The following is a 27,978-nucleotide window of genomic DNA, read 5'->3' as shown; positions in this document are numbered from 1 at the left end:
CCTCAACTATTTACAATTTATATCAATGTCTTGGAAGAAGGGACTGAATGTATGATTGCTAATTTGCTCATGACACAAAGATAGGTAGGAAAGTAATTTGTGAAGAGGACAGGAGGGGTCTGCAAAGGGACATAAATAGGTTAAGTGAGTGGGCAAAAATTTGGCAGATGGAGTATAATGTAGGAAAATGTGAGCTAGAAAAGCAACATATTTAAATAAAGAGAGATTGCAGAACTCTGAGGTACAGAGGGATCTTGGCGTCCTGGTACAAATATCACAAAAAATTAGTATGCAGGTATGGCAAGTGATTAGGAAGGCAAATACAATGTTGTCATTTATTGCCGGGCAAATGAATATAAAAGAAGGGATTTTTTGCTACAGTTGTACAGGGTATTGGTGAGACCACATCTAGAGTACTGTGCACAGTTTTGGTGTCCTTATTTAAGGAAGAACATAAATGCGTTAGAAGCAGTTCAGAGAAGGTTCACTCGACTGATACCTGGGATGGAGAGGTTATCTAACGAGGAAAGGTTGGACAGGTTGGGTCTGGATCCATTGGAGTTTAGAAGATTGGGAGGTGATCTTATTAAAACATATAAAATCCTGAAGAGTTGATAGGGGGGATGCTGAAAGGATGTTTCCCCTTGTGGGAGAGACTAGAACTAGGGGACACAATTTATTAATATGGAGGCTCCCATTTAAGATGGAGAGCCATGAATCTTTGGAATTTTCTTCCCTGGAGAGTGGCAGGGTCAATGAATAATTTTAAGGCAGAGGTAGACAGATTTTTGATTAACAAACGAGTCAAAAGTTATCAGGGGTAGGTTGAATGTGAAACTGAGGCTCCAAACACTTCAACCATGATCTTATTGAATGGCAGATCAGGTTCGAGGGGCTGAATGGCCTACTCCTGCTCCAAAGTTGTATATTTTGTACGTTTGTAAATCTGGCATTATGACCTCTGTTGTGAGGTACTGTGCAGCAGATAGCCCTGGAGCTATTGCTTATTCCTCTGAATGCTTTTGATGCTATGCATGTAAATGTGAAAATGACAGTTAAAGAAGATCAGCTGGTCCAACAAGCTGCCCCACACTATGATAGGCAGGGCTAAATCCTTCTTCCCCTGACTTACTCAACCCACTCCTACCCCTGCAGCCATGTAGTCTCCTAGGAAAGGTAAATAAATAGAATAAACCCAGGGCCAATAAGGGTCAATAATACTCTAAATTCCTCTTAGTTCCCCTCCCTTCAGAAACTAGTCCAGGAAATCACATTGACCAAGTGTTACCTGTAACAGCACTTACCCTCCATATGGTGCAATCTCTGCCTGAGCCAGCATTCAACACATCTATTCCAATCTTTTGTTTAATAAAAGTAGCGTGGGGTGAGAGTAGTCTGAATTGGGTTGTGAGGCTCTCATGTCTCATCTCACACATTGAACTCAACTTTGCCAGCCGGAAGCCATTCCCATTCTAGGCAGCAGCTGCATCCACATCCACGTTGGTACATGCCCAAACCTTGGTTTGTTTCTCCTGCTTTCTGCTCCTACCCAGACCACATGCCTGGTGACTTCCTCACCCAAATCAGGTGATACCCTGCAAGGGTAGTGATTGGCTCTTCTCTCAGACCTTCCCCGAGGGATTGGGAGTGATTATACACTCAGCATGTGACCTCTAAAGTGAGCTTCACCCCACAACCAGTCTCACCCACCCGGAGCTTTATAAAGTCTGCAGAAAAGGATCTACTTGTAATTTAGGGTGACTGCTGTCTAGTCTTGATCATAACATGTCCGTTTCATTTCTGATTAAATTTGTAAAATATTTAATCAAATCTGTTAAGATAAAACTAATATTTAGGCATTATAGCTAAAATATTAAAAAATTAAAGATGCACGAATAATTATAATAAATCGCAGAGACTGCGATTTCATTGGATGTTGATAACACGGCATGCGTTGCGTCACGTGATTTTTGTGAGGTCTGAGCTGACATGAAACAATTCAGAAGGTTTCTTCAGTGAGCTTCTGTCGGTTTGGGATGTTTCAGTTATTTGATAAACTTCAATGTAAATGCATGCAATTATTTTGTTGTCTTAACCATAGAGTTCATATTTGTTTCATTTTGTAGAAAACGAACTGCTGCCCAATAATTTGTAACCTTCCTTTCACCATTCAGATAGTATTGTAAATAGGAAATAGAAATGAAAAACTGGAAAACTGAAATTACATCACTGAAAACATATTTTCCTTTCACACGTAATGACATTTTTGTTATATGTTCACATATCAATTGTACGCAAGGGCTTGCCATCAAAAATATTAATATTGTTAATTTTCATTAATTTTCTACTGGTTGAAGTGGATGAGAATGTTAAGGAATGGAACATTTTCCATTTCAGATACACAGTTTCACCATCAAAGATTTCAGGTTACTTAGAAAAAGCCTTGTCAAAAACTATAAGTTTTAAATTTAAAACAAACAGTGGAAAAACAATGCTCTAAATTTATAAAATGACAAAGCAACATGGCTTTTGTTTGCATGGACTGGTAATGCCAATATTAACATCTTTAATTACGTATAAAGATCGTAATACATCATTCTTTTCTTCAATCATTTGTCTTTCCTCTTCTCGCTTTCTTATTCTCTGCTTTTAACTTGATTTGAATTCTCTCTTAACGAACACCTGACTCCAGGTACATACATTGCAGACCAAGAGATACAGTACAACTGCAATAGCTTGTATTTAAATAGTGCCTTTACTGTAATGAAATGTGCCAAGATGTTTCACAGGAGTGTTATAAAGTAAACTTTGACTCCGAGTCACAGAAGACATAGGACAGGTAGATGTCCAAAAACTTGGTCAAAGAGGAAGGTTTTAAAGACTGTCTTAAAGGAAGAAAATGAGATAGAGAGGCATAGAGGTTCAGTGAGGCAATTCTCGAGGTAAGGACTGATCCAGCTGAAGGCATAACCGCTGATGATGGAGCAATTAAATATCTGATGCTCAAGATGCAAGAATTATGTGTGTGACTGGAGGAGATTACACAGATAGGAAGGGGTGCAGCCGTGGAATTTAAAATCATGGAGTTTAAGATGGAAGTGTTATTTAACTGACAGCCAATGTACATCAGCGAGAATATGGGTGATAACGATTAGGATTGGGGCAAGTAAGGACACAGGAACCTCAAGTATGTGGAGGGTAGAATGTAGGGGAGGCCAGCCAGGAGCTCATTGGAATAACTTAGTCTAGTGGTAATGAAGGCATAGATGAGGATTTCAGCAGCAGATGAGCTCAGAGGGGGTAGAGTGGTGATGTTATAAGTGGAAATAGTCAGTCTGAGCAAATGACAACTGAGTGCTAAAAGGGTGATAATTTAAAAATAGTGATGCAAATCTGTTTTAGCTACACTAAAAGTGTAATGAGTGTAGACATATCAAAATTTAAGCTACAGGTTCATTCATTATTTTTATAACTCAAAGTGGAAGATTGTGACAAAAATTATGGAGACTTTCTCTAATTTTCTGCGGAGATAATTGTCCATATATTCCTGACCATTCTGATTGTTAAATTATTTTGAAATGTAGTTGAGAAATACTACTAGGAAGGGAGGGGATCCATGAAGAAAATGGGAGGGAAGTAGTGAAGAGGTTGTTCAGGGAGGGGGGATGGTGGAGAAAAAGTGCCAAAAATGGAGAGATTGAAGTGGTGTGAGAAGAGCAACATTTAGGGAAGGGGTTGAGGGTTGGAGAACGGCAATATTTAGGAAGGAAGTGGTGGAGGGCGCAGGGATATAAATCTTAGGAAGGGTGAGGTGAAGAGCAGAGGGAGAGCAATGTTTGGGAGGAGGAGCATGTTGGGGAAGGGAATGTTTGGAAGGGGGTCAAGGATTCGGACCCTGCAGCCATCAAACCACCCCGCACGTTGTAAAGGTTAAACAAAATAATGGGGATTCGGGCTCCCAGTTAATGGTTGGTTGTGACACTGCTACCCCGCCCCTTTCACAGACGTGTTTCTGTGCGCCAGAATTAATTGGTATTGTCGCAGGGATGACGTTCGATGTTTGTCTCCACGTCAGCGGGTTTGAAGATGGCGGAGGTGGAGAGCGAATCTAAACAGCCGCTGGTGAGTGAGTGATGGACATAAACCTTTAGAGGAAGAGACGCAGGATTCAAGCGGGTCTGGGGACTGATAGAGTGGAGGAAGCGGCGGTGAAGCTCTGGGCCCTCCACAGCTGGAAGGTACTGCCTGTTGCTGGGTTACCGGTTCACTGGTATCGGCTGCCCTCCTGATCCCAGCCTCATGTGGAAGCCTTGTCGGTCAGCAACAGCAGAGCTGGACCTGAACTCTCCAATCCACATTTTCCAGCTGGAGCCATTGAATAATGAGCAGGGACCCTGATTGACTTCCTTTAACTCCACACAATCAATTGCTGCAGAATCTGTCCTACTGTTGGATTTCAGGGGTGTTCGATTGTGAAAAGTGTGTTTTGTTACCCCTGGGTGAGAATGGGACTAAAACCACAGATGCTGCTACAGAATGATACCAGGGCTAAAAGGGTTAAATTATGAGGAAGGGTTGCATGGATCAGGACTGATGAAAGTTAACCAACCAGAAACATTAACTCTTTCTCTCGCCACAGGTACTGCCTGATCTGGGTATTTACTTATTTGTTCATAGGATGTGGGCATTTATTGTCCATCCCCAGTTGTCCTCAATAAGGTGATAGTGTGCTGCCTCCTTGAACCGCTGCGGTCCATGTGTTGGAGGAGCATCCACAGTGCTGTTAGGGAGGGGAAGTTCCAGGATTTTGTCCCAGCATCAGTGAAAGAATAGCAATAAAGTTCCAAGTCAGGATGGTGTATGGCTTGGAGGGGAGCTTGAAGTTGGTGGTGTTCCCATGCATCCTCTGCCCTTGTCCTTCTAGACGGTAGAGGTTGCAGGTCACATTTTTTCCCAGTATTTTCTGTTTGTATTGCTTAGTTTTGTATTCCCTTTAATATAGAAGATTAAGATATAGTCTAATTGTAATTTGATGATTAAAGGATTTGATGGGGTAGACAAACTATTTTCTCTGCTGGTAGAGCCCAGACAAGGGCCATAATCTTAACGTTAGTGCTAAGGAATTGTCAGTAAGTACTTCCAGCAACATATATTGGTAAACTGGTCCTCTCAAAAAGCTGCTAAGGCTAACTTATTTGAAAATTTCAAAACTGAAATAATTTTTTGTTAGTAAAGGGTATTAAGGGTTATGGAACCGTGGCGGGTGAATGGGATTAAGATACAGATCAGCAATGATCCAGTTGAATAGGAGATCAGGATCAAGGGGCTGATTGGCCTCATCCTGTTCCTATTTCAAAAGTCCAGGTGTACTGCAGCCAGTTGCAGTGCTTTACAGCAACCTAAGCTGAGATGAACACTACAGACAGAACACAACCTGATCTGTTTGCCTCAGATGTTCTTTGATTTAACTCATTGAGAAACATGAATAGGCATTTAGTCTCTCCCAGTACTCTTCTAGCTTTAAGTGCCAAGCCAGTGTTTGCATTTTTCATCTTGGCAAGATTTTTTTAAACTAACTGTATTTTGGCAGAATATCTTATTTCATGGACGCAGCCCATTTTAATTGCACTTCAGAAATGAGTTGATATATGCTAATCCCTTCCTTTTACCTGCCCTTCCTCCCCCTATATCCTGTTGAAAACCAATATGTGACAGCTGTTCACTGGACATACCCACTATAATATGCCAGGGAATTATGAGGAACTGAACTTACATTTGTATTCCTATGATCAAGGATGCTGTTATAATACACAAATAATGTAGAAAATAGATTTTAATTAAGAGACTCCACTGTTGTCCTGATAACTTAAGAGATGAGGTTTGCCTGAACTGTTCGCATCAGCAAGTTCTAGGTTTGTTAGCTGAGATCAGCTGAAGCAGTGGTTCAGATATAACAATTGCCCTCTGACCTGGGTCAGGAAGGTAAAAGCAGCAAAGACTCTTTCTTGATTGCTCTCCAGTGATCCCTGCTGGAAAGTTCTTGCATACAAGTATTAAATTATGACATAAGAATCCAGTTTGGCTGTGACGTTCACCTACTTGATGCAACCAGATAAAAGGTGTTTGTTCATGCTGCTGTATTTATCATTTTCGTAATGACATGGATTCTTCCCAATCCTGATGTATTTACATATCTGTAACTGTAGCATTATTGGGTTGAGGGTGAAAGTAATAGGATGGAAATCTGTTTGTACTTTTTAAAAATATTCATTCATGGAATGTGGCTAGGCCAGCATTTATTGCCCATCCCTAATTGCCTTTGAGAAGGTGGTGTTGAGCTGCCTTCTTGAACCACTACAGTCCATGTGGTTCATTCCTTATAGACTTTCTAGCGATTGTGATACAACTGAATGGCTTGCTAGGCCATTTCAGAGGGTAGTTAAATTCAACCATGTTACTGTGGCTCTGGAGTCACATGTAGGCCAGACCAGGTAAGAGTGGCAGATTTCCTTCCCAAAAGGACATTAATGAGCCAGATGGGTTTTTTCTTTTATGACAATCAACAATGGAACCTGGGTCCCCAGAGCACCCTGGGTGTCTGGATTACTAATCCAGTGACAATACCACTATGCCACCACCTCCTTTGGGAGTGATAATGAAGGAAAGATCACTTAATTGACCTAGAGCTCCTTTGATGCCTTTTTTGAGGAAACACTTATGTCAGATCTTGGATATAGATAAATTTAACTCTCAATCATGGGGTATTTTCCAGCTGTCCTCTAATCAGCACCTTCCTCAGTTGAGGAATTGGAACTGCAGATGCAAAGCCACCTGCCACATTCGATGTTATTGTATACTTGCCTCTAGCACATTGCTTTTCAAACCTTTTGTGCTGTGCTCTTTCAACTTCTGAAACAAGTGTCATTTATCCAAAGGGAAATAAAGCTCTCATTGTTATACAGTTGAATTAAGATCAGATTAATTTTTTAAATCTAACTAGCTAGTCAAAAAATAGTGAAAAATACAAAAGTGATGTAGAATATTGAATGCTGAAGCCTCAACCTGTGCTATGTGGTAAGACCAGATCAAGGGGAGTGAAAATTGGGTTGTGTATTTCTTGGAATAATTGTTTAGAGAGGTATCATTGCAGAACTGAAAGCACGTAACCCAATAGCTCCGAGGGTGACATTGTTTGAACTAGGGATTTGGTGTGGGGGCAGAGTAGGAAAGGCTGAAAAATTTGGGTGTAAATAAATGATATACAGATGATCTAATATTTCTTGGCACTGTAGTTTTCAGACTTGGCTGATGTATCGATATCTAACGATGTCCCCGTGGAGGGACAAATCACAGTTCCAGTCAGTTCCCAGTCACAAGAGGATGACTACTCCACACTGGATGAACCTGTTAAGGAGACAATTGTAAGTATTGTTGAACATCACTCACTCCCCCACTGCCGGCCCCCACAATCTATGCTTTTCTGAGGATAGCAACTTCTGCTAGGATACTGTTTCGCTAAGTGCCCTCTTGTACCTTATGCATCAGCAGTGAATTGGCTGTAATGGTGGAAAACATAAAAAACTCACCCGGCATCCAAACACCCACTTTTCTAGCATGGCTATTGAGAAGCAATAAGACACACACAGCCTATTTGGTTTTGTTTTTTTTCTCCATTCTGTCCCAGTGATGCTAAGGCCAGTTGTAGAGTTGCAATTGCTATCCTTTAGAGATCAGCTAATTCAGCATAGACCAATTCCTTGACAGAAATCTTTGCATCCTCACTGGCCTTGACAGAAATCTTTGCATCCTCACTGGCTACGGGTGAGGTCCCAGAGAACTGGAGAATGGCCAATGTTGCTCCATTGTTTAAGAAGGGTAGCAGGGATAATCCAGGAAATTACAGGCCGGTGAGCCTTACGTCAGTGGTAGGGAAATTATTGAAGAAGATTCTTCGTGACAGGATTTACTACCATTTGAAAGCAAATGGACGTATTAGTGAGATGCAGCATGGTTTAGTGAAGGGGAGGTTGTGTCTCACTAACTTGATCGAATTTTTCGAGGAAGTGACAAAGATGATCGACGATGGAAGGGCAGTGGATGTTATATACATGGATTTAAGTAAGGCCCTTGACAAGGTCCCTCATGGCAGACTGGTACAGAAGGTAAAGTCGTACGGGATCAGAGGTGAGCTGGCCAGATGGATACAGAATTGGCTTGTTCATAGGAAGACAGAGGGTAGCAGTGGAAGGGTGCTTTTCTGAATGGAGAGCTGTGACTAGTGGAGTTCTGCAGGGATCAGTGCTGGGATCTTTGCTGTTTGTAGTATACATAAATGATTTGAAGGAAAATGTAACTGGGCTAATTAGTAAGTTTGAAGACGACACTAAGGTTGGAGGAGTTGCAGTTAGTGAATAGGATTGTCAAAGGATACAGCGGGATATAGATCGGTTGGAGACTTGGGCGGAGAAATGGCAGATGGAGTTTAATCTGGACAAATGCGAGGTAATGCATTTTGGAAGGTCTAATACAGGCAGGAATTATACAGTAAATGGCAGGACCCTTAATTGCATTGACGGGCAGAGGGATCTGGGTGTACAGATCCACAGGTTACTGAAAGTGGCAACGCAGGTGGATAAGGTAGTTAGAAAGGCATATGGCATGCTTGCCTTCATTGGCAACGGTATTGAGTATAAAAGGTGGGAAGTCATGCTGCAGCTGTATAGAACCTTGATTAGGCCACACTTGGAATATTGCGTGCAATTCTGGTCGCCACATTACCAGAAGAATATGGAGGCTTTGAAGAGGGCGCAGAGGAGGTTTACCAGGATGCTGCCTGGTCTGGAGGTTATTAGCTATGAGGAGAGGTTGGAGAAACTCGGATTGTTCTCACTAGAGCGACAGAGATTGAGGGGCGACTTGATAGAAGTTTACAAAATTATGAGTGACATGGACAGAGTAGATAGTCAGAAGCTTTTTCCCAGGGTGGAAGAGTCAATTACTAGGGGACATAGATTTAAGGTGAGAGGAGAAAACTATAGAGGAGGTGTGCAGGGCAAGTTTTTATGCAGGGGGTTGTGAGTGTCTGGAATTTGCTGCGAGAGGAGGTGGTGGAAGCAGGTACAATAGTGGTGTTTAAGAGGCAGCATGACAAATACATGAGTAGGATGGGAATAGAGGGATACGGATCCTGGAAGTGCAAAATGTTTTAGTTGACGGGCAATATGATCGGTGCAGGCTTGGAGGGCTGAAGGGCCTGTTCCTGTGCTGTACACAGGAACAGGGGGGGGGGGGGGGGGGGGGGGGGGGGGTGGTTTTACCATTGACCAGAAACTGAAACTGCCATCGCCTCCCCATAAATCTCCTCATTAATGGATTAGCATTGGATTTAATGGATGTGTGTCAGTTCACAAACCTATTGACATCTGTCACAGCGAAACAAAATAGACATTTTTGATGTGAAGCAGGATGGAGCTCTTTTTCCAGCACAGAAGTAGTTAGGTGGTTTATCTGGAGTCTAACGGAAACATGGGAATGCTTTACAGGCTGATACCCAACTGAAGTGTTCTGATGTAATAGCAAGAATAATTATTGGTCTCAAACTGGTGTAATTTTTATTGAATTAATAAAATATATAGTTAATAGCATTGTTGTTATTTCATTAACTGTGAACAGAAGTAAGGTTGTATGCCACCAGATCTGGTGTGAGTGAACAGCTTGAGAGGTTGATAGAGTCAGGCTGGAGCCACTTAATTGATAGGACTAAAATTGTATGGCTTCCATTTTGTGGATGGTACCTGCCTTTCTTATAACCATCTGGGTATGTGGGAAGTACTGTCTCAAACATCTTACTGATGTAAGATTGCTAGTTATTTGGCACTGTTTTCCATACATTACAATAGTGACTCATTTCAAAAGTACTTGATTGGCTGTAAAACACAATGATGTATGATGTGGTGCTGAAAAGCACTATATAAATGCAGATCTTTAAGTCTAAGACAATTTATTGTACAAAGCATTGAACAGTCTTGTTATAAATCTAATTCTTCATATTTATCACCTGCAATGCTGGAAGTGCATTGCAGGTCACTAATCATCGCAGCCAGGTTTGTGCCCAACTTTCCCATTCATTCTATGCAATTGATACCTGGTAAATTCCCAGACTTTGTTTGATGCATTTATATTTAAAGTATTTCTTTCCCAGTGCTAACTATATCCGCTAAGTGTATTGGTGTGATTCCAAATATCCCTTGATAACTAAGTGTCATATTTTTCATTTGCTTTGTGTTTATCAGATGCGGGATCTGAAGGCTGTTGGGAAGAAATTTGTTCATGTTATGTACCCTAAAAAGAGCAGCAGCCTCCTTAGAGACTGTGAGTAAAATTGAATATAATTTCAACAACATGTCGGATAGAAAATACATTACAGGGAAGGGACCTCTCCTCGTACCTCTGAGGATAAATATAACGTACAGTCCCAGATAAAGTTTGATTCCTAATTTGAGCTGATTAAGATGATCTCTGCAAGATAATGGTAGGATTTAATCTTTGTGACCATGGGTCAGTGGGGAGGGGAAATGGGGACAGAATCTATATGGTTTCCTTTAATTATTTTTCAGTGACCCATGCTGGAAAATTTCTATATGGATTTCAGTTAAGGACAGTATTGGGCAAGTTACTAGAAAATGGCCAGTGTCGACACAATTATTGTTTTTGGGAGGACTTAAACTTGTTGAAAAATGTCATGAAGGTGTCTGTGTGGTACAGCTTGTTGATGATGGAGATAAAATATATTTATTCATCTCTACAATATCTCTTGGAATGAGCATCTGGTTGTGATATTTTGGAGGAGAAGAATGCTTTGTGACAATGGGAAACTTTCTGTTGGATGAAGGGGTGGTGGTGCAAGAGGGAGAGGGGAGAGAGTTTGGGGAAAATAGTGAAAGTAAAGCCATATGGGTTGTTCCTGCACATTAGAAATGCTGCTTCAGAGACTGCCATTAAAGAGGCCTGGCTGCAGTAGTCATGTAAACGTGTGGAGCATAAACCTCAGTAAGGGTTGTTGTTTGCTGTGTAAACTATGCAATTCTTTGATAGTGGTGTACATTGATATTGATGTATGCAAAGCTGTGTCAAAACTTCAAATAAACACAGAAAATACTCAGCAGGTCAGGCAGCACCTATGGACAGAGTAACAGAGTTAACCTTTGGGGTAGTAACCTTTCATCAGAACACCGATGAAAGGTCATCAACCTGAAACATAACTATGTTTTTCTCTCCGCAGATGCTGCCTGATCTCCAGCATTTTCTGTTTTTATTTCAGCATTTGCAGTATTCTGTTTTTCAATGTGTGTAAACTTAATTAAGTTTTTCTGGATATGATCAAGTGTTGTTTGAAAATACTAAGGTGGTGGCTGGGGTCTCAAACTCTGCTGTTGAGCTTACTCAGCACAGTCTGGGCATGGAATATGGAACCTACGCCATTTGCAAAATCCAGTAGCAAACCTGGCAATGTCCTCAAATCCGCAGAAATCAGCTCGGGTATTATCAGGTAAATTTTTGATTTATTGTAGAAACTGTGTCCAGTTGGTACAAGATTATGCGAATAATCCTTTTGTTTGTTTATTACAGGGGATCTATGGGGCCCGCTAATACTCTGTGTTTTATTAGCAATGTAAGTAATAACCTGTTCAATTTGCTACTGAGTGGGCAGAGGTTTTCTTCTAATTCAATGGTGTATGCAAACCACTTACAAAACACATTTACAACACATTTACATCTTTCCTTAAATAAGTAGATCAATACTGTATGCTGTACCCCAGATGTGGTCTCATAAATCGGCTGTATAACTGAAGCATAACTTCCCTACTTTTGTATTCAATTTCCCTCACAATAAACGATAACATTCTATTAGTTTTCCTAATTACTTGCTCTACCTGCATATTAACCCTTTGCAACTCATGCACTGGGACATTCAGATCCCTCTGCATCTCAGAGCTCTGCTTTTTTATTCTTCCTCCCACATAATCCATTTGCCAGAACCTTTGCCGACTCACTGAACATATCTATATCCCTTTGTAGCCTCCTTCGCAACTTACTTTCCTACCTATCTTTGCATCATCAGCAAATTTAGCAACAATACATTTGCTCCCTTCTTCCATGCCATTCATATAAATTGTAAAAAGTTGAAGTCCCAGTACTGATCCCTGTGGCACACCACTGGTTACATCTTGCTAACCGGAAAATGACCCATTTATGCCCACTCTGTTTCCTGTTAGCCAGTCAACCTTCTATCCATGCCAATATGTTACCTCCTACACCATGAGCTTTTATTTTCTGCAGTAATCTTTGATGTGGCATCTTATCAAATTCCTTCTGGAAATGCTTCTGTCTCACACATGGTGTATTATCACACATGCTATATATCTCTGGTCTGTGCAGTCTTTCCAGGGAAATGATTCTTATCTCTATTCTGATTTCCAATGATGTTGAGCTGTCCAAACTCAAGTATCAGACCTTGGCAGCCATTAAAGACCAATTGATTATTTGAAATGCCCCTGAGCCTTTGAGGCAGTAGGCTGCTTATGACAGCCTTCTGCTTTCATTGGTTTTTAGGTATGTTCATGGTTTGTTTTAAAAAATCTTTTGTTGCTATAGATGTGACTTGAAGGGTGTTTTGAAGCTTGTTCTCTTTTACGCAGGATGTTACAGGGGAGCTCTGTTGACAATAAGCATGAAGGAGGCCCAGAGTTTGCTGAGGTGTTTGTCATCGTATGGTTTGGCGCAGTCATCATTACATTGAACTCCAAACTGCTTGGTGGCACGATGTGAGTTTTCTTTCCTGGTTTCTCTCATCCTCTCCTGAGGTGCTGCATCTTACTAAGGTACTGTTCCTTAGGCACCAGCAGCTCTCCAGTGCCTCATCCGAAGTAATTGTTCTGTGTGAGCCTCAGAGATTGTTTTTTTCCCCCCTTATCTAGTTCAAAAGCACTGAGCGGGGGAACAGTACCATCCCTACTGTTAGCTTTAGCTAATTCAGTGCAGATTAGGGATTGAACCTTTGCTTTTGTTGCTTTATACAGCACAGCAACACACAATATGTTTATCTACTGAGCCACCTGGCAACAGCAGCAACCAACACAATAAAGTTAAATTGCATTTTATGCTAGAATGGGAAAAGTATAAAGCAACAGGAGCTATTTGGACAAATATTTCTTGCTATACACAGTAAACTGTTCAAAACTGCTGCTTTAATGACTTCTGTTCAGAACTTGAGTATTACTTAAAAAAGAGCTTTTTTTGTTTTGTACTCATCAGGATAATTCCTAAGAAAATGCCAATAATAGGGGAAGCAACAAATTTATACTGTATGAGAAGAGTGCGCTGATTCATTGGCAAGTGGACTCTGGTTGAGGCCATGGAGAATGCACCAGTTGATGGTGACCTACAGTTAACTGCAAAGTATTGTTTGAAAGTTGAACCACGTAGTTTGATTCTGATTGGTCAAGACATTACCCTGAGGAATGAGTCAGTGAATGGCTGTCACTTAATTTTCTTTAGCTGAAACAGGTGCAATGTATGTACATGCTCTTTCTGCCTGCAAAAAACAGGGTCTGATGTATTAATATATGTAGCTTTCAATTCGCACAAATGTGCCACACTGTGAGCCTGACTGACAATCTTAAATTGGTTGCCAGGGTAATTCTTAGCAGACTGAAGATTATTTAGCAAATGTTGTCCAATCGCAGAATCACATCTAATGTTGGACGTTTCTGAAGTTTGCAAGCACGGGCTGGTAGGGTACAGTCTGTACCTTGCCCGTTGCAAACAATGGAAGGGACATGCTGTTTTATATGATCCACCAGTCTTTGGAACATACAGCCTACATACCTAGCACCACACAATACACCGGGCCCTGTTCTTTGCAGACAGAAATAACATGTACATACATTGCGTCTGTTTCAGCTAAACAAAATAAGTGACAGCCATTCGCTGGTTCATTCCTCAGGGCAATGCCTTGACCAATCAGAGTCAAGCTGCCTGTATTAAATTTCAAACAGTGCTTAGGAGTTAACTGTCAGTCACCATCAACTGGTGGATTCTCCATGGCACGCCTCTATTAAACAGAGTCCACTTGCAAACTAATCAGCATGCTCTTCTCAAACAATACAAACTTATTGTTTCCTCAGACATTGACATTTTCTTGCGAATTGTACTGATGAGTGCAAGAGGAAAAGCTTTGACAAAAAAAGTATTTTTTTCAGCAATACTCCACTTCTATTCTGATGTCTTGCCATTTTAACAGGATGATGTTCAAAGGTTAAAAGCAAAATACTGCGGATGCTAGAAATCTGAAACAAAAATAGAAAATGGTGGTAAAACTCAGGTCTAACAGCATCTGTTTCAAGTCTGTATTACTCATACATAAGAGTCTCCGCAGATGCTGTTAGACCTGCTGAGATTTTCCAGTATTTTCTGTTTTTGTTTCTGATGTTCGAAGGTTGTCTGACATGGTTTTGCAATGGGTTGGAATACTACCAAGCAATGACATGGGGTTAAGCCCATGATTGTTTTCACTGCAGCACCACTGAGTTCTCTTGCAATTATGTTGCTGTGGATTGTGCCTTGCAGAGGCATGTGCTTACCCAGAGGAAGAGTACAACATTGAAAGTTGCTGTTCTCGTGCTTCTGGATAATACGGTTTGCCACTGTTTGTGCAGGTCAAAATGAGTTTGCCTTGGCTACAGTTGGTATATGGCCCAGGAAACCAGTTCCTTTAAAAAAAAATTGAAAAACAAATAAATTGACAAAGGCGCCTTAGCCCTTAAGAAAAGATTTCTATTTACTTACTACCATCCACTACAGTCCTATTGCCAATAAAATCTTTATCCACTGTTCCGCTACATCTAGATTCTCATTCTCCAATGTTGTCCTTGCTAATCTTCCCTCCTTTACCCTCTACAAACTGCAGTTTATCCAAAAGCCCTATCTTGACAAGCTCATCTGCATTCAGTCTATTGCCCAACATACTGAATTTTAAACCTTGCCTTCAAATCCCTGCACTGTTATTCCTCAAGCCTCGTATTCCAATCCACAGCTTTGCTCCCTTGATTTTTAACACCACGCTCACTCCCATCCCCTTTACCATTGGTGGAAATCTTCAGCCGTGTCAGCTGAACTATCTGTTATGCCATTCCTCAAGTTTTTTTTCTACATGTGTCTCCACCTATTTTTTTCCCCCTCCCCCCTCCAAAAAGCACCTCGGGATGTTTCCTGTGTTAAATGCATATTATTTTCTCCCTGTCTCTAACCTGGGGATGCTGAAGCTAATGCCAATGATGCTACTCCTGTTTGAAATCAGCTAATTTGCTAGAGTGTTCACACTGCTCTTCTGCACCCTTGCAGCCAGTTGAGCACAGGATTGGAAATTCCCTGACAGCAGGCTCGTAACTCTTCTCCCTGTGCTTGAATTAGGTATTCAGAGCAGGGTGGTTGGGGGTTCCTAGTGGAAGGAGCAGAGAAGATGGACCTTTTCTCTATTAAAAGAAATACAACTGTTCTGTGGTGTCATCTTAAAGTTTGTGCTAATAAAGTATGTGCACAAAATTCTCCTTTGACTTGTGCATCAGTTCATGGAGTTACTGTGAAGCCTGGCTCTGTGGTCACACTTTTGCCTGAGTTAGCAGATTTTGGGTTTAACTTTCCCCTGTAGATCTGAGCACATAGTCTAGGCTACATAAGTGCAATAATGCAGTAATCCATATCAATTCTAGAGGTGCCATAATTTAGATGAGACTTTTTTTTCGCATTGGGTGTGGGTGCTGCTGGCCATTCCTAATTGGCCTTGAGAGCAGTTGTCAACCACATTGCTGTGGGCCTGGAGTCACATGTAGACCAGACCAGGTAAGGATGATAGATTTCCTTCTCTAAAGGATGTTAGCGATCCAGATGGGTTTTATGATATTTTATGGCATGATTCCAGATTTTTATTAATTGCAGCCATGCTGGAATTTGAACTTTTGTCCCCTGAGCAGTACCCTGGGCTGCTGGATTACTAGTCCAGTGATATTACCGCAGCATCATCGTCACCTGCTAAACCAAGTTTCTGGTTGTTGGCTTGGACGGCCATAAAAGATCAGTGGTACTGTGAGGATAATGGGATTTTTCCGTGTTCTGTGCAACACTTCCCCTGTCAACAAGAATGGCTGAAAACAAATTATCTGGTCACTTCATTTGTTTATTATGGGACTTGCTATCTTAGTTGCTGTCTTTGCTTGTATAACAAGTGACTGTCTTTAAAAGTAATCCATATCAATGCAATTCATTTTTTCTATCTGTGCCACTTGTTATTGCTCCTTGTGTTCTTGGAACCAGTGGGATATGTTGTGTATAGTGCCACAATGTGGCTGAAAGCAGACACTACATCATGCATCTTCCGTATATCCTGCTCTCCCTTTGTCCATTATTGGTGACAGAGCCTTCAGCTACCTAAGCTGTAATCTCTGGATCTTTCTCCCTAAACTCTCTCTTCTGTCCCTTTACTTATCTCTCCAGCTATAAAATACTGGCAAGAACTATCTTTTCAAACAAGCTGTCAGCCAGTTCTCTTCACTTACCTACCAAAGCAATATCCCTTATAGCTAAGAGAAAAAATCTTGTATCCCTGTCACCTTCAAAGTGTTTGGGTATTTTCTACATTAAATACTGTATTTTATTTGTTGGATAATAATTAGGAGCAGGAACCTTGGCTATTTTTTCCCCTTCTTTCTCAGTATCCTAACTCTGGTATACTGATTGTAACATCATTTATGTTGTCCTGGCTGATACCATCTAACTTGTACAGAGTGGGAAATTAAACCTGGGGCCTTCCTGTTGTGAATGGCTCAAATCCGCATTGGAAAATGAGCTAAATCAGCTGACTCTTTGGGGAATCTCACTATCTTGAGATAAATCCAAAAATAGTGTCAAACTCTTGAATGGCAGGATGAAAAACTGAGCCACATCGATTGTGATAAGGTCTACTCTTCTGACTTAAGGATGGTTCCAGGTTGGTATGTAGAGAAGGAGGAAATAGAGGAAAAATGCAAAGTGGGCACAGAAAAGATTGAAAGTGACTGTACTGATTTATTTCTTTGTGTTTCTCTTTGCTTCCCAGCTCCTTCTTTCAGAGCCTGTGTGTGCTGGGGTATTGCATATTGCCACTCACTGTAGCTATGATCGTCTGCTCACTTCTCCGGCTAGCTCCACACCCCACGTCAGAAATCCCATTGGCAGTGGTTATAATTCGCTTCATTATTGTGCTGGCTGCATTTGGCTGGTCAACATTTGGTAAGTAATAGACTGCTTTTCTTTAAATAATTGAACGGTAATTAAAACGGTGCAGTAAATTAGCAGGCATACTCAGTGGTATCTCTTTGAGGGTGGTGCAATGGGTTGGAGGTTTCACAAACTGCACCACAGGGTATTGGAAGCAAATTTGATTCCCTTTTTAACCGAACTCTACTTTTGCAGGTTCCCTAGCTCTGTTATGTTATCTTGGAAAAGAGGTAGTGAGTAAAATGAGAAAAAAAAACTAATCTGGACTAAAATTTTTGTATTAGGACCAATTTTCATACTATTGAGGCTAGAACTTAAACACTGTAGTGCACAACATTTTGAACAGACGTTGGAAATTAAAACCGCTGAAATAAATTTTTAGTGCCATTCATGCTCTAGCTTAGTGAGGTGTGAGAAGGAGAATAACAATTATGAAATTCCCCAGATGGATTAGCAAATTATTCCAGAAAAAATAATTTAAAAATATAAAAAGTATTGACGTTATTTGGACTAAAAGTGTAATTTGAGATGTAAAATATACTACAATTCAAGTGCTTCTTCTAAAGACTATAAAATAAGATTGAAACTTGAGGCAAGCTAAAATTGAAGTTATTTCTGGCTCCAAAATGATACTGCAGCATAGGCTGGGCCATCTCATGACATGGTGGTGGGTGTAGTGCAGATGGAGGTGGTGGAATTAGATGGGCTTCCCAGGATCTTGTGCTTTCTGGCAGCCTGGTAAGAATCTTATTAACAGTATCCTGGCAACAGGCTGTGAACCTAGTTGCTTCTGATGCTTGATGTATATGATCTGGAGTTAGTGAGTGAAAAAAAAGGAAACTTTTTTCTACTAAAAGAAATACAGCTGTTACTTGATGTCATTGCCATGGAGCCTATGTTAATTTTAAAGTTCCGTCCTGCTCTGTCTTGTACTTGTCAAGGACAGGATTTGTTTCCTTTTGTTCCCTCTTGAGATGAGAGTGATATCAACCCACAAAAGAAGTCTGGTGACCTTTGGACAGCCATCGTTTGCAACCTTTTGTGTCCAGTTTTAAAATATAATTAGTTCTGAAGTTCAGAATATACCAGGGCATTACATGCCTCTACTGCAAGAAAAATAAAATGAATCTTGATATTTCTTTCTCTTTTGTTTCACATGGAAGCAAAGTAACGTCCACATTCACTCCACACATTTCGGACACCAATGCAAGAACCTGGTACTGATACAGTTTCTCTGTCAGCTGCCTCTCCTTTTTCTTAAAATCCCTGGTTTTGAACTTGACCCTGTGATGGTTTAGTGGATAGTTCTGTGTTGACGCACTTGTGCTTCCCTTGTGGTTTTCACAAATGCAGTTTTTCTGAGTGTATTGTCTTGCCTGTTTCTGTTACCTTGGGAATGGGTTTATCTCCAAACTTTCCCATGTTATTGGGACATTGCTGCCCATAGGTGGTTGGCCAGCTTCTGCTACACTGCCCTTGGTACTTTGAGTGGGTAAGGTGTCTCTCTCATTGTCTGTTTGCTGGTTTGGGAACTTTCTCTGTTCCTAATTGAATCTAGGAAGAAGGGGTCTGCTAACCAGATCTCTGGTTTAGCCCCTACTTTTTAAATTCTACAGGCCTTGCCTGAGCCCCTTTTGAGCTCTACTGGTGTGGTTTTGGCCTCTAATTTTTATGGAATCTACCCTGACCTTTTTTTACATTGGTCGGCCCTTCCCTGGCCTCTGGAAAGTCCTCTGGCTTTTCTTCTATTTCCCTGATCCTTATTGACTCTATCATGCCCTGTAGGATGTTAGAGACTTCCCCAGCTTCCTGCAGCTGAGCAGAATTTTTCTGGTTCCTTTCTGTTTCCCCAGTCCCTGTGGACTGATTTTTGACTCTCTGGGCACAGTAGCTGGTATCCCACCAAGTATTTCCCAACAATGGTCCACTCTTTGTATAGGCAAGCTTGAAACAACCCCAACTGCTACTGCACCTGTGACGCACTTATTCTGTAGGTGAATTTTTACTACAGGAACCTTTAAACATTTGCCAGTAAACCCTTTTTACTAGCACTGCAATGTTTGTCCTGATTTTGGATGGCATCTTGGCAACTTATGCTACAAGGAATGTTTGAAAACACCCTGTTTCTCTTAAAAAAAATTATTTCTGTTCTTGGAGCTTGTGATACAAAATGAGTTATTGTCCTTTTGTGCAAGAAGCCTTGGTAAGTATTCTGTCCTACCCTTGCTCCTTTTGAGTCTGGGCTCAACCTTTTAGTCTTTGGACACTGTTCTGACTGCAGCTCCTCCTTGTTGGTCTTTGTGGCGAAAGAACGGTTTTCGTTGTACCCAGGTTTTCTGCACTGGAAGCAGGCAGGGTGGGTTTGCTTTACTTTCTGGTTCTTTCTTTTCAAAGTTGGGGATTGATTTGCCCTATATTCTCTACTCTCCTTATCTCTTGAGTCTATCTTTTTTGCATCTACCTCCTCCTTAACATCCTCTTGCTGGTAGGCCTTAATATATCCAAATTTGTTTTGGTTTGAGATTTATGGGTTAATTCATAGGCATCAGCCATGATAACTGCATCTCTGATTTTGGAAACTCTTTGTTCCTCTGAGAGTTTTAAGGCTGTATGTAAAATGGTTTATGCACTCCTGCTGCAGTACTTATTTCTCTAAACCCTTTGTAGGTATGGTTACTTTAGGTTTCGGACCCACCAGTCAAATGCTAGCTGTTTTATTCTCTCGTTTAGACTTTTTATGGGAGTTCTGGTATTATTGGTGGTATTCCTCTGGTATGAGTTCATAAGCACTGAGAAAGGCAGCCTTTGTCTGTTCATAACTGGCAGAAATTTCAGTAGGGAGCATGGTATAAATTTCACAGGAGTTTCCTACTAGCTGACCTTGTGTTAGGAGTGCCCAAGCCTCTGCTGGCCATTTTTAACTGAGCTGCCAGCTTCTCAAAGGCTGTGAAGAAAGTTTCCTCATCTACATTCTCTTCAAACTTGGGGACAAATCGGGAATGCTTTAGGAAATTGGAGGTTTTCTTTGGGCTAGCGGTATTCAAATTACCGGTGCGTGTCTCCCTCCCCTGCCCTAAATAGGTAGAGTCAAATTCTTCCTAGCTACCTCACTTTGACTTGGTTCCCTATCCTTCTGTGCCTGTAACTCTTTCTTTTTCTAGCCAGACCTCTGGTTCAGCTGGAAATGTTGCTCCTGTCCTTGTGGCTGGCCTTCGAACTCTAGCCTCCACTCTCTTCTAGGTGAAATTTGGTTAAGGCAATCTGGTCTGTTTCAGGTTCTATATCATTTACCTTTTCTGAATCTTGAGTGAAGCCAAGATGCTGAGCCGGCATCTTTAGTACTTTGGGCTTCCATACTTTATGACTTATTAAGTTTTACTTGCTTAGTTATGGCTTGTAGCTGTTTTGTGCTTAAGGATGCTAATTTTGGCCAAGTTAAGTATTCCTCTTGCAAAAAATGCTTTTACATTGCAAGTAGCCATCTTTTTATTGTTAGTATTCCCAAAGATTACTGCTATGATCCCTTTTGATTTTGTTTCAACAATTTTAGCTATGTTACCTTTACCCTTCTACTTCCAATATTTTTTAAAGCCAGATTTAGCTAATTTGCAATGGATTTTACCCAGATTGCAGTCCCCAATTCTGTCACAGGCAGAATTGACGTGTTTCCTTTTGTTCCCCCTTGAGACAGGGGAGTGGTTTCAATCTACAAAAGAAGTCAGTTTGCCCATGCACTGCCATCTTTTGCAGCCTTTTATGTTCAGTTTTAAAATATAAAATTTAGTTTGAAGTTCAAAATATACTGGGGCATGATATGCTGTAGCAATTCAATGAAAGAGATATGTGATTGGCTTTGATCGGTTTTATTTTGATGTGCCTAATGTTCTTGTAGTACCTGATTTGATGCACTTGATGACACTGTGCTGGATATATTGTATTGTGTTTGGCGCCACCACATGGCTGCAAACAGAGCTGCTGCATTTTTTTGGTCAGCCATGTGTCTACATGCTTGGAAAACCATGGCCATGTTTCAGTTTCCAATCCAAGCTGCTGTGAATTTATACTCACTTGTTAGATTTCAGTTTGTCCATTGTGCACCCTCCCACCCCTCAGGACACATCCTGTTTACCCAGCACAATACAAAAAGAACTTTTAAGTACAGATTTGGTGAGCCAAGATGAGGAAAACCCAAATGGAATGGAGTAGTTCTGTACTTAATCAGCTAAAGCTGTACAACTTAGAGTACAAAAACAGCTCCGATCACATTACAATGGTGTTCTGAGATTAATGTGCATTTATTCATTCTTCAGCATTTTACACATCCATCACACCATATTCCCTTATACTTGTACAGCTTGATAGGAATGCTCTCACTTTATTCCTTTGTTACTTACTTGGTCACAGCCAAACCAGATTGTGTGGACCTGCCTGGATGATGTAAATTACCAAGTTCATCACAGAAGGCTGACCAAGTTTCTACTGCCAGATGTGTCATCTTGGAATTACATTGAGCCACAAGTTCCTATTTCACTAAAAATGTCTCTATTATTCAGGACCATAGCAATTATTGCTGCATCTGAAGAGTATTTTGATGAAAAGGAAGAAAAAAAGTTTTTATTTAAAACAGTTTAGGATTTCCATAGTGAGTAATGACACTACCCCATGTGGCATTGAACCCTAAGACCAGGAAAGTAGCTGAATCGATCTAAATTATGTTCTAACTCAGCTGGGGTGGCTGTAGAGGTGCAAAAATTAGCACCAGTGACTCCTACAGATCACTATCCAGTGACTGCTGGAAGGTTTATGTGCACACATGGTAATGATGAGACCTGAATCTGCTGTGGTGTCCTTCATAGTTCAGTCTTCTCTCACAAACTATATGTATAGTCTTACACATTAGTGTCTACTTAGTAAGCTATAGGAGGGTTGCTGTGCTCGTGGTGCAGGAGTTTCACCACTCATTGGAGGACCAGTAATGGGTGAAAATCAGACAGAAAATTAGAAGAAAAAAATGAAATAAGGAATGAAAATCTAAAAATTGATTTGAAGGAAGAAAAGCATCACTAGGCTACATAAATATTAGCTGAAAAATCAGAAGCTTGCTTGTCACCTCCTAGATAGAGACAGCCTTAGGCATCTACCAGTGTCCAGTTTTAGAGCTGGATTGATAGAGGCCCGGGATCAGATGCTTATCTTTCTCAGCCAGAATGTCTTGTAAAGGGACTTGCGGGTCAATGATCACACACAACTGGAAAAAATCTTGTTCCCTTAAGATGTATGTTATCATTTATTCTTCTTTCTCTGTCTCTCAGCCTCAACAGCATTTCTGGCTGACAGCCAGCCACCCAATCGCAAGGCCCTTGCTGTTTACCCGATATTCCTCTTCTACTTTGTGATTAGTTGGATGATCATCTCCAACGCATCTGCATGAGGGGCATTTAGCCGGAAAATGAAGACGATAAAACATGAGTGATTGAAAATCGTTTTCATGTCGTTTTTGGAGACTGTTTACTCAGAGGCACACCATTATAACAGCAACGGAGAAGATCAAGAAACATTGATATTTAGTTTGTATATTATTGAATGTACAGTGATTCTTATAACTGCAAAATAGGTTTATAATTGAGGTCTTGCAGACTTTGAGGGGGAATATTAATTGAAGCTGTGAGTTGCATTTGTAACATAGTAACAGACTTAGAGCAAAATTATTTTATTTCATTTCTTTTGTATGTGTATTAGATTATTTTTTCAGCTATGATCAAAATCTGCCTGCATTTGATTCATAAACATTGGACTTATTGTGTCAATTGAGGGACATATTTAGAAAGGTTGGACTGAATTTTCCGTAACAGCTTGTTTCAAAGTCTCCCCTATGCGCTACTCGATGTAATACTAAATTTAAAGATCAGTAAGCTCCTAGTTTCAACCCTGCTCTGTGCTGAGTTAGCTAGGACAGCAGCTGACATTTCTATTGGCCTTACAACAATGGATAAGGTGAGGGGAAAATCAGTCAGGATCTCTGGTTCTGATCATTGTTCGTGACCTCTGTGATCCACTGTGCTGTGTAAATGTCAGGTGAGACAGATTAAGCTTGACTGGTTGGTTAGCCTGCTGATTTTTCACTGCTTGACCATACACTTGAATGGTGATATGAATGGACTCTATTGAAGACATGATACCCTCCAGAGATAAGCAAATTGGGCATGAGGTGTTTGTTTGCATGGTGCTACAGTCTGGGAGTGTTGGGAGCCTGGATTGACATAGTGTTAAGGTTGCATTTACTCTAAGCACTGAGCCAGGTTAGGTGCTGATAATTGGAATGGAGGTGCCAACAATACTAATGGAAATCTGGAAATTGAATGTCCTTTCTTTGTATGTTGTATTTAGAAGCATAATTTTTGACATAAAACTTCTCATGCCTTTCAAGAATTGGTAAAGGGTCTTGCTCAATGAGAATACATTAGATTAGTATTTCAGTCAGGGGTATGATCCAAACTTATGACAACATATTGCCTTTCCTTCAAATGATAACTTGAGACGCCCCAGCATTATATAGCTAGAGCCCCCATGCTCTACTGGCTCAATAGTACCATTTGGTTGGCAAGTTTGAAGTCATGGAGGACTGAATGTTTCCTAGGTCTGAAAGCCTTCTCTATCTGGTTCCTGTAAACCTCCACCATGAAATGAATTTCTGGAGACCTGGTTCAGTTCTTTGTGGCCATGAGGCTAAAGCACAAACCTGACCTATGTTTGAAGTTGGCAGCCTCTATCACAGAGGCTCTGGGAATGGGTAAAATGTCGTACTAATACATGGCTCTTCTGCATTGTTGGAGGAGAGTAAATCTAGGAGATGCTAACACTTGAAATGGAGAATGTTTCACTTCCTGTATTGATATACTTGCAAATTTTATGCTCATCATATATCTATCCCATTGCTTATTGACCTAGGGTTTAGGCATCTGTGTTTCAAAGCATACACTACATCTTTGTGTACACGTTTGTTAACTTCGTTTTTTCTGCTCATTATAAACACCAGGAAGCAAGTTCTAGTCACTGAGTGATACCAGAGTGATTTTGAATAGGGAAGCCACATACACTAATAACAGGGCTGTTGAAACTTCGGGCTTTATAGCAGTCACTCTAGAGAAAGGTGGGACCTATGCATGCAGCCACAAGAGACAGATACGGAATATGGAAAGTCAGTATAATATAATTCAAAAGGGTACATAAGCACCTTTGTGTTAATTACACAACCTTTAAGGTGGCATGATAAGGTGGTTTAAAAAGTATATGAGTTTATAAGTTGATGAATAGAATAAAAAAGCGCAGCGATCATGCTAAAACTTTATAAATCACTGGTTAAGTCTCATCTCAGCTGGAGTCCTGTTGGCAATTCTGGCCAACACATTTCAGGAAAGATGTAAAGGCCTTAGGATACAGAGGAGGCTTACTCAGGTTGAGGGACTAGTTATGAGGAAAGGTGAGAAAAGTTAGGACTGTTCTAGAAACAGAGAACATTAAGAGGTGACCTTATACTAACGGAGGTTTTGATAGAGTAGGTATCTATTCTATTCTGTCCAGTAAGAGGGTTAATAACCTGAGTCGTATATTTAAAATAATTGGTAAATTATGTAGAGGAGAGACGAAACATTTTTTTCAGTGAGCTGTTGGGATCTGGAATGCTTTACCTGAAAAGATGATAGAAGCAGATTCCTAAATTTTAAAAGGGATTTGGATAGACAGCTCAGGATGAAGAATTTATAGGGTTACAGACAAAAATAGGGATGTGGGACTAAACATGACTGCTCTTTTTTGAAGAGGCAGCACAGGCATGATATGCCAAATGACCACCTTCTGTGTTGTAATTGCTTCTTAGTATTGTACTGCTCATCAGGCAACCATGCCTTCCTTCACCACCATGCCCAAATTTGTTCCACAAGGATGCAGCCTTGAAATGTATTTGTTTGGGGTGTAATGCATAAACTGATTCAGTATTTATTCTGGTTAATCATTCTTTGATCCTGAAGCAGGCAAAGTGTTCTTTGAGTGTAGATGCACCACAGATTTGAGTGGAGATGTTACTAGTCTTTTCACTTGGAAAAAGGTCTCCTCTCTTTGGTGCTTGGCTGCTGCCTTGGACCTTTATTTATAGTTCATCCATGTAGAAGAAGGGGGAACTCTATATTTTCTGAAAACTGTTTGCAGACACAAAGATAAATTAATTGAGTGTACCCTAAGGAGATAGGAACTTAGAAATTGGAATGGGCTATTCAGCCCCTTGAGCGTACTCCACCATTGAACTGATCAGGCCAATCTGTACCTCCACTTCATTCGTTCGACAGTATTTCAAATTGCTGAGCACCCTTACCTAACAAAAATCTGTTGAACTCACTTTTGAAGATTTCAGGACCTTTTAGGGAGAGAGTTTGGGATTTCCAGTACCCTTTGTATGAAAAAGTGTTTCTTGATTTCTCTCCTAAATGGCCTGGCTCTAAATTTAAGGTTATGCTGCTTGTTCTGGATTCTCCCACCAGAGGAAATGGTTTTTACTGTTTCAACTATGTCAAATCTCTTTTTCATAAACACCTCCATTAGATTACTCCTCAACCATACACACTAAATTTATGCAACTTATCTTCATAAAGTAACCCTTTAAGCCCTATTGTAATTCTCCCATGGTTTTGCCCAGTCACTTAATCTGTCTGCTGCTTGACATTCCAGCAGCTATATAACCACTGATGTAAGAGGCTCCTAACTAACGTGAAATAGTTAATGAAAGAATTATGTACTTGATGCTGCGGAGGATTACCCCATCCTTCACCTCTGTAGGTTTGATGATTTTTCATTCATATAGCCATAGTACAATGGGAAGCACAAAGCAGTGTCCAGGTGACTTCCTATCAGCAGAAAACATTGGGGAAAGGAAAAAACTGCAGGCTACTGTCTTATATCTCTTCATGACCTCGTCATAAAACAGCTTGACAAGTAGCAAATTTCCTGCCTTTAAATACAAGGTATATGCTTAGTTAAAACCAGTTTGGAGGGGGAAGGAGAATCAGGCTTGTACGACAGAGTTTGAGGTGGGGTGCATCCCATATCTGAGCTCATTAACCTGCGATAATCCCTCACTTTAACAATAGATAGGAAGTGGTTTTGCCTGGAGTTCAATAAAATATAATGGGTATGTGAAATATTTGTACTGTGGCCACTGCACTCCAAAGAGCCAGGTAGATTTCATCACTCAAAACATTGAGATACATCTAGAGGGAGCTGTTTGAAACAACATTTGTGGATGTGCTGATGGATAAATGCCTGTTATTGAGACTGAGGATAATTTTAAAGTGATGTTTACAAGTATCACACAAACAGTCCTTAAACTATCAGATTAAATGTAAATTTCCATCCCCCATGCAGTCCTTACAGCATGTTGGCAGTAATGTGGTTGGTGACAACACTGGCAAATGCCACACTGAGGATATGGTCAGTAAAGTAGCTGAGTAGCACAGTATGGAGTGAAGGGAGGGGTCAGTTTTAATTCCTGTATACATTAAATAAATTTTCTTCTGCATTTTCTAGGGGTATGGTTGAATCGATAAGAGTATAAGCTATGCGCCAGAAGGGATTGGTATCTCTGGTAACTGCAGGGAGTATTTTCAAATTTCTAAAGCCTTAATGTGAAATTTTTATTGTAAATACTTGCATATTGTGTGTTTATAGATTTACTACTCCAGGATGGAATTATTTTTCTGTCCCCCTTGTTTGTTTTGCTTTTGCTGTAAATGTATGCTCTTAACTGGTTGAGTCTCAGAGCGTGTCAGTTTCTTTGTGGTTTTGTATAATTGTGTTATGGAAACTACACAGCTTTCCAACTGCATTAATACAGGCAAATGATAAAGTAACTCTTGCTACACATTAACAACAGTTTTCGGTCCCCCTGGGAACTCCCGGTTTGAACACCACAACACTGGTTGATATGATATTGAGTGATACAGACTGGGAAAGTCCCAGGATTAATTTTCAGTCTCTACTTAGTTAATCTGATATCAGTTGGTGTGCCATAGTTAACCTCAGAACCCTAGGATGTGAAGAGAAAAAAAATCGATCAGAATTCCTGCTCCCTACCTAGTGCCCCTGATGTGAAATGTAGATATGTGAATGTCAGGTGAAGGAAAGATCAGAGAGAGACTACCCATATGTGAATAACCTTTTGACACATGCTAAGTAGGTCCTTGCAAAAAGAATGGCTTGTTGTTTAAAAGACCCCATTGGACCTATGCCCTAACAAAAATCAGTGGTAAGAAATGTGAAAAAAAAGATGGGGATGGGATGGAAAAGCATGTTTTAGTGGTTTAGGAAAGATGACGATGCCTTGGAAGAGTGCAGAGGAGATTTACTAGAATTGTACCAGGGATAAAAGATTTCAGTTCTGTGGGGTGACCAGAGAAACTGGCATTATTCTTAGAGCAGAGAAGACTTGATACAGGGGTTAGGAAAAGTCATGACGGGTTTGGTTAGAGTCAATAAGGAAAATCTTTGCAGTGATAGAAGGCACGGATTTAAGGTGATTGACGAAAGAACCAGTGATGTGAGGAAAAGAATTACACAGCTAGTTATGATCAGGAAGATACAGTCTGAAAGGGTGGTGGAAGAATATTCAAAATTAAC

General features: G+C 40.6%; 1 protein-coding gene across 1 annotated transcript; it reads left to right on the top strand.

Annotated features, from left to right (window-relative positions):
- Positions 1-4,037: 4,037 nt before the first annotated feature.
- yipf6 (Yip1 domain family, member 6) lies at positions 4,038-27,212 on the top strand. The gene is made up of 7 exons (XM_041195555.1): positions 4,038-4,122; positions 7,293-7,421; positions 10,293-10,371; positions 11,629-11,671; positions 12,699-12,824; positions 17,153-17,325; positions 22,626-27,212. Exons 1-7 carry the CDS (start codon positions 4,057-4,059, stop codon positions 22,742-22,744), a joined length of 735 nt encoding a protein of 244 aa, XP_041051489.1. The 5' UTR covers positions 4,038-4,056; the 3' UTR covers positions 22,745-27,212.
- Positions 27,213-27,978: the final 766 nt, after the last annotated feature.

The sequence above is a fragment of the Carcharodon carcharias genome, chromosome 9 (assembly GCF_017639515.1).
Source record: "Carcharodon carcharias isolate sCarCar2 chromosome 9, sCarCar2.pri, whole genome shotgun sequence".
Taxonomy (NCBI): Eukaryota; Metazoa; Chordata; class Chondrichthyes; order Lamniformes; family Lamnidae; genus Carcharodon; species Carcharodon carcharias.
Note: the sequence above shows the minus strand (reverse complement) of the source record. Positions and strands in the feature narration are given on the sequence as shown.

Bases quoted from the DNA above. Each gene is read 5' to 3' on its own strand.
- yipf6 (XM_041195555.1), top strand. From the start codon at position 4,057: ATGTTTGTCTCCACGTCAGCGGGTTTGAAGATGGCGGAGGTGGAGAGC. The intron at 7,422-10,292 runs GTAAGTATTGTT...TGTGTTTATCAG, and splicing joins AACCTGTTAAGGAGACAATT to ATGCGGGATCTGAAGGCTGT. The intron at 17,326-22,625 runs GTAAGTAATAGA...TCTGTCTCTCAG, and splicing joins ATTTGGCTGGTCAACATTTG to CCTCAACAGCATTTCTGGCT.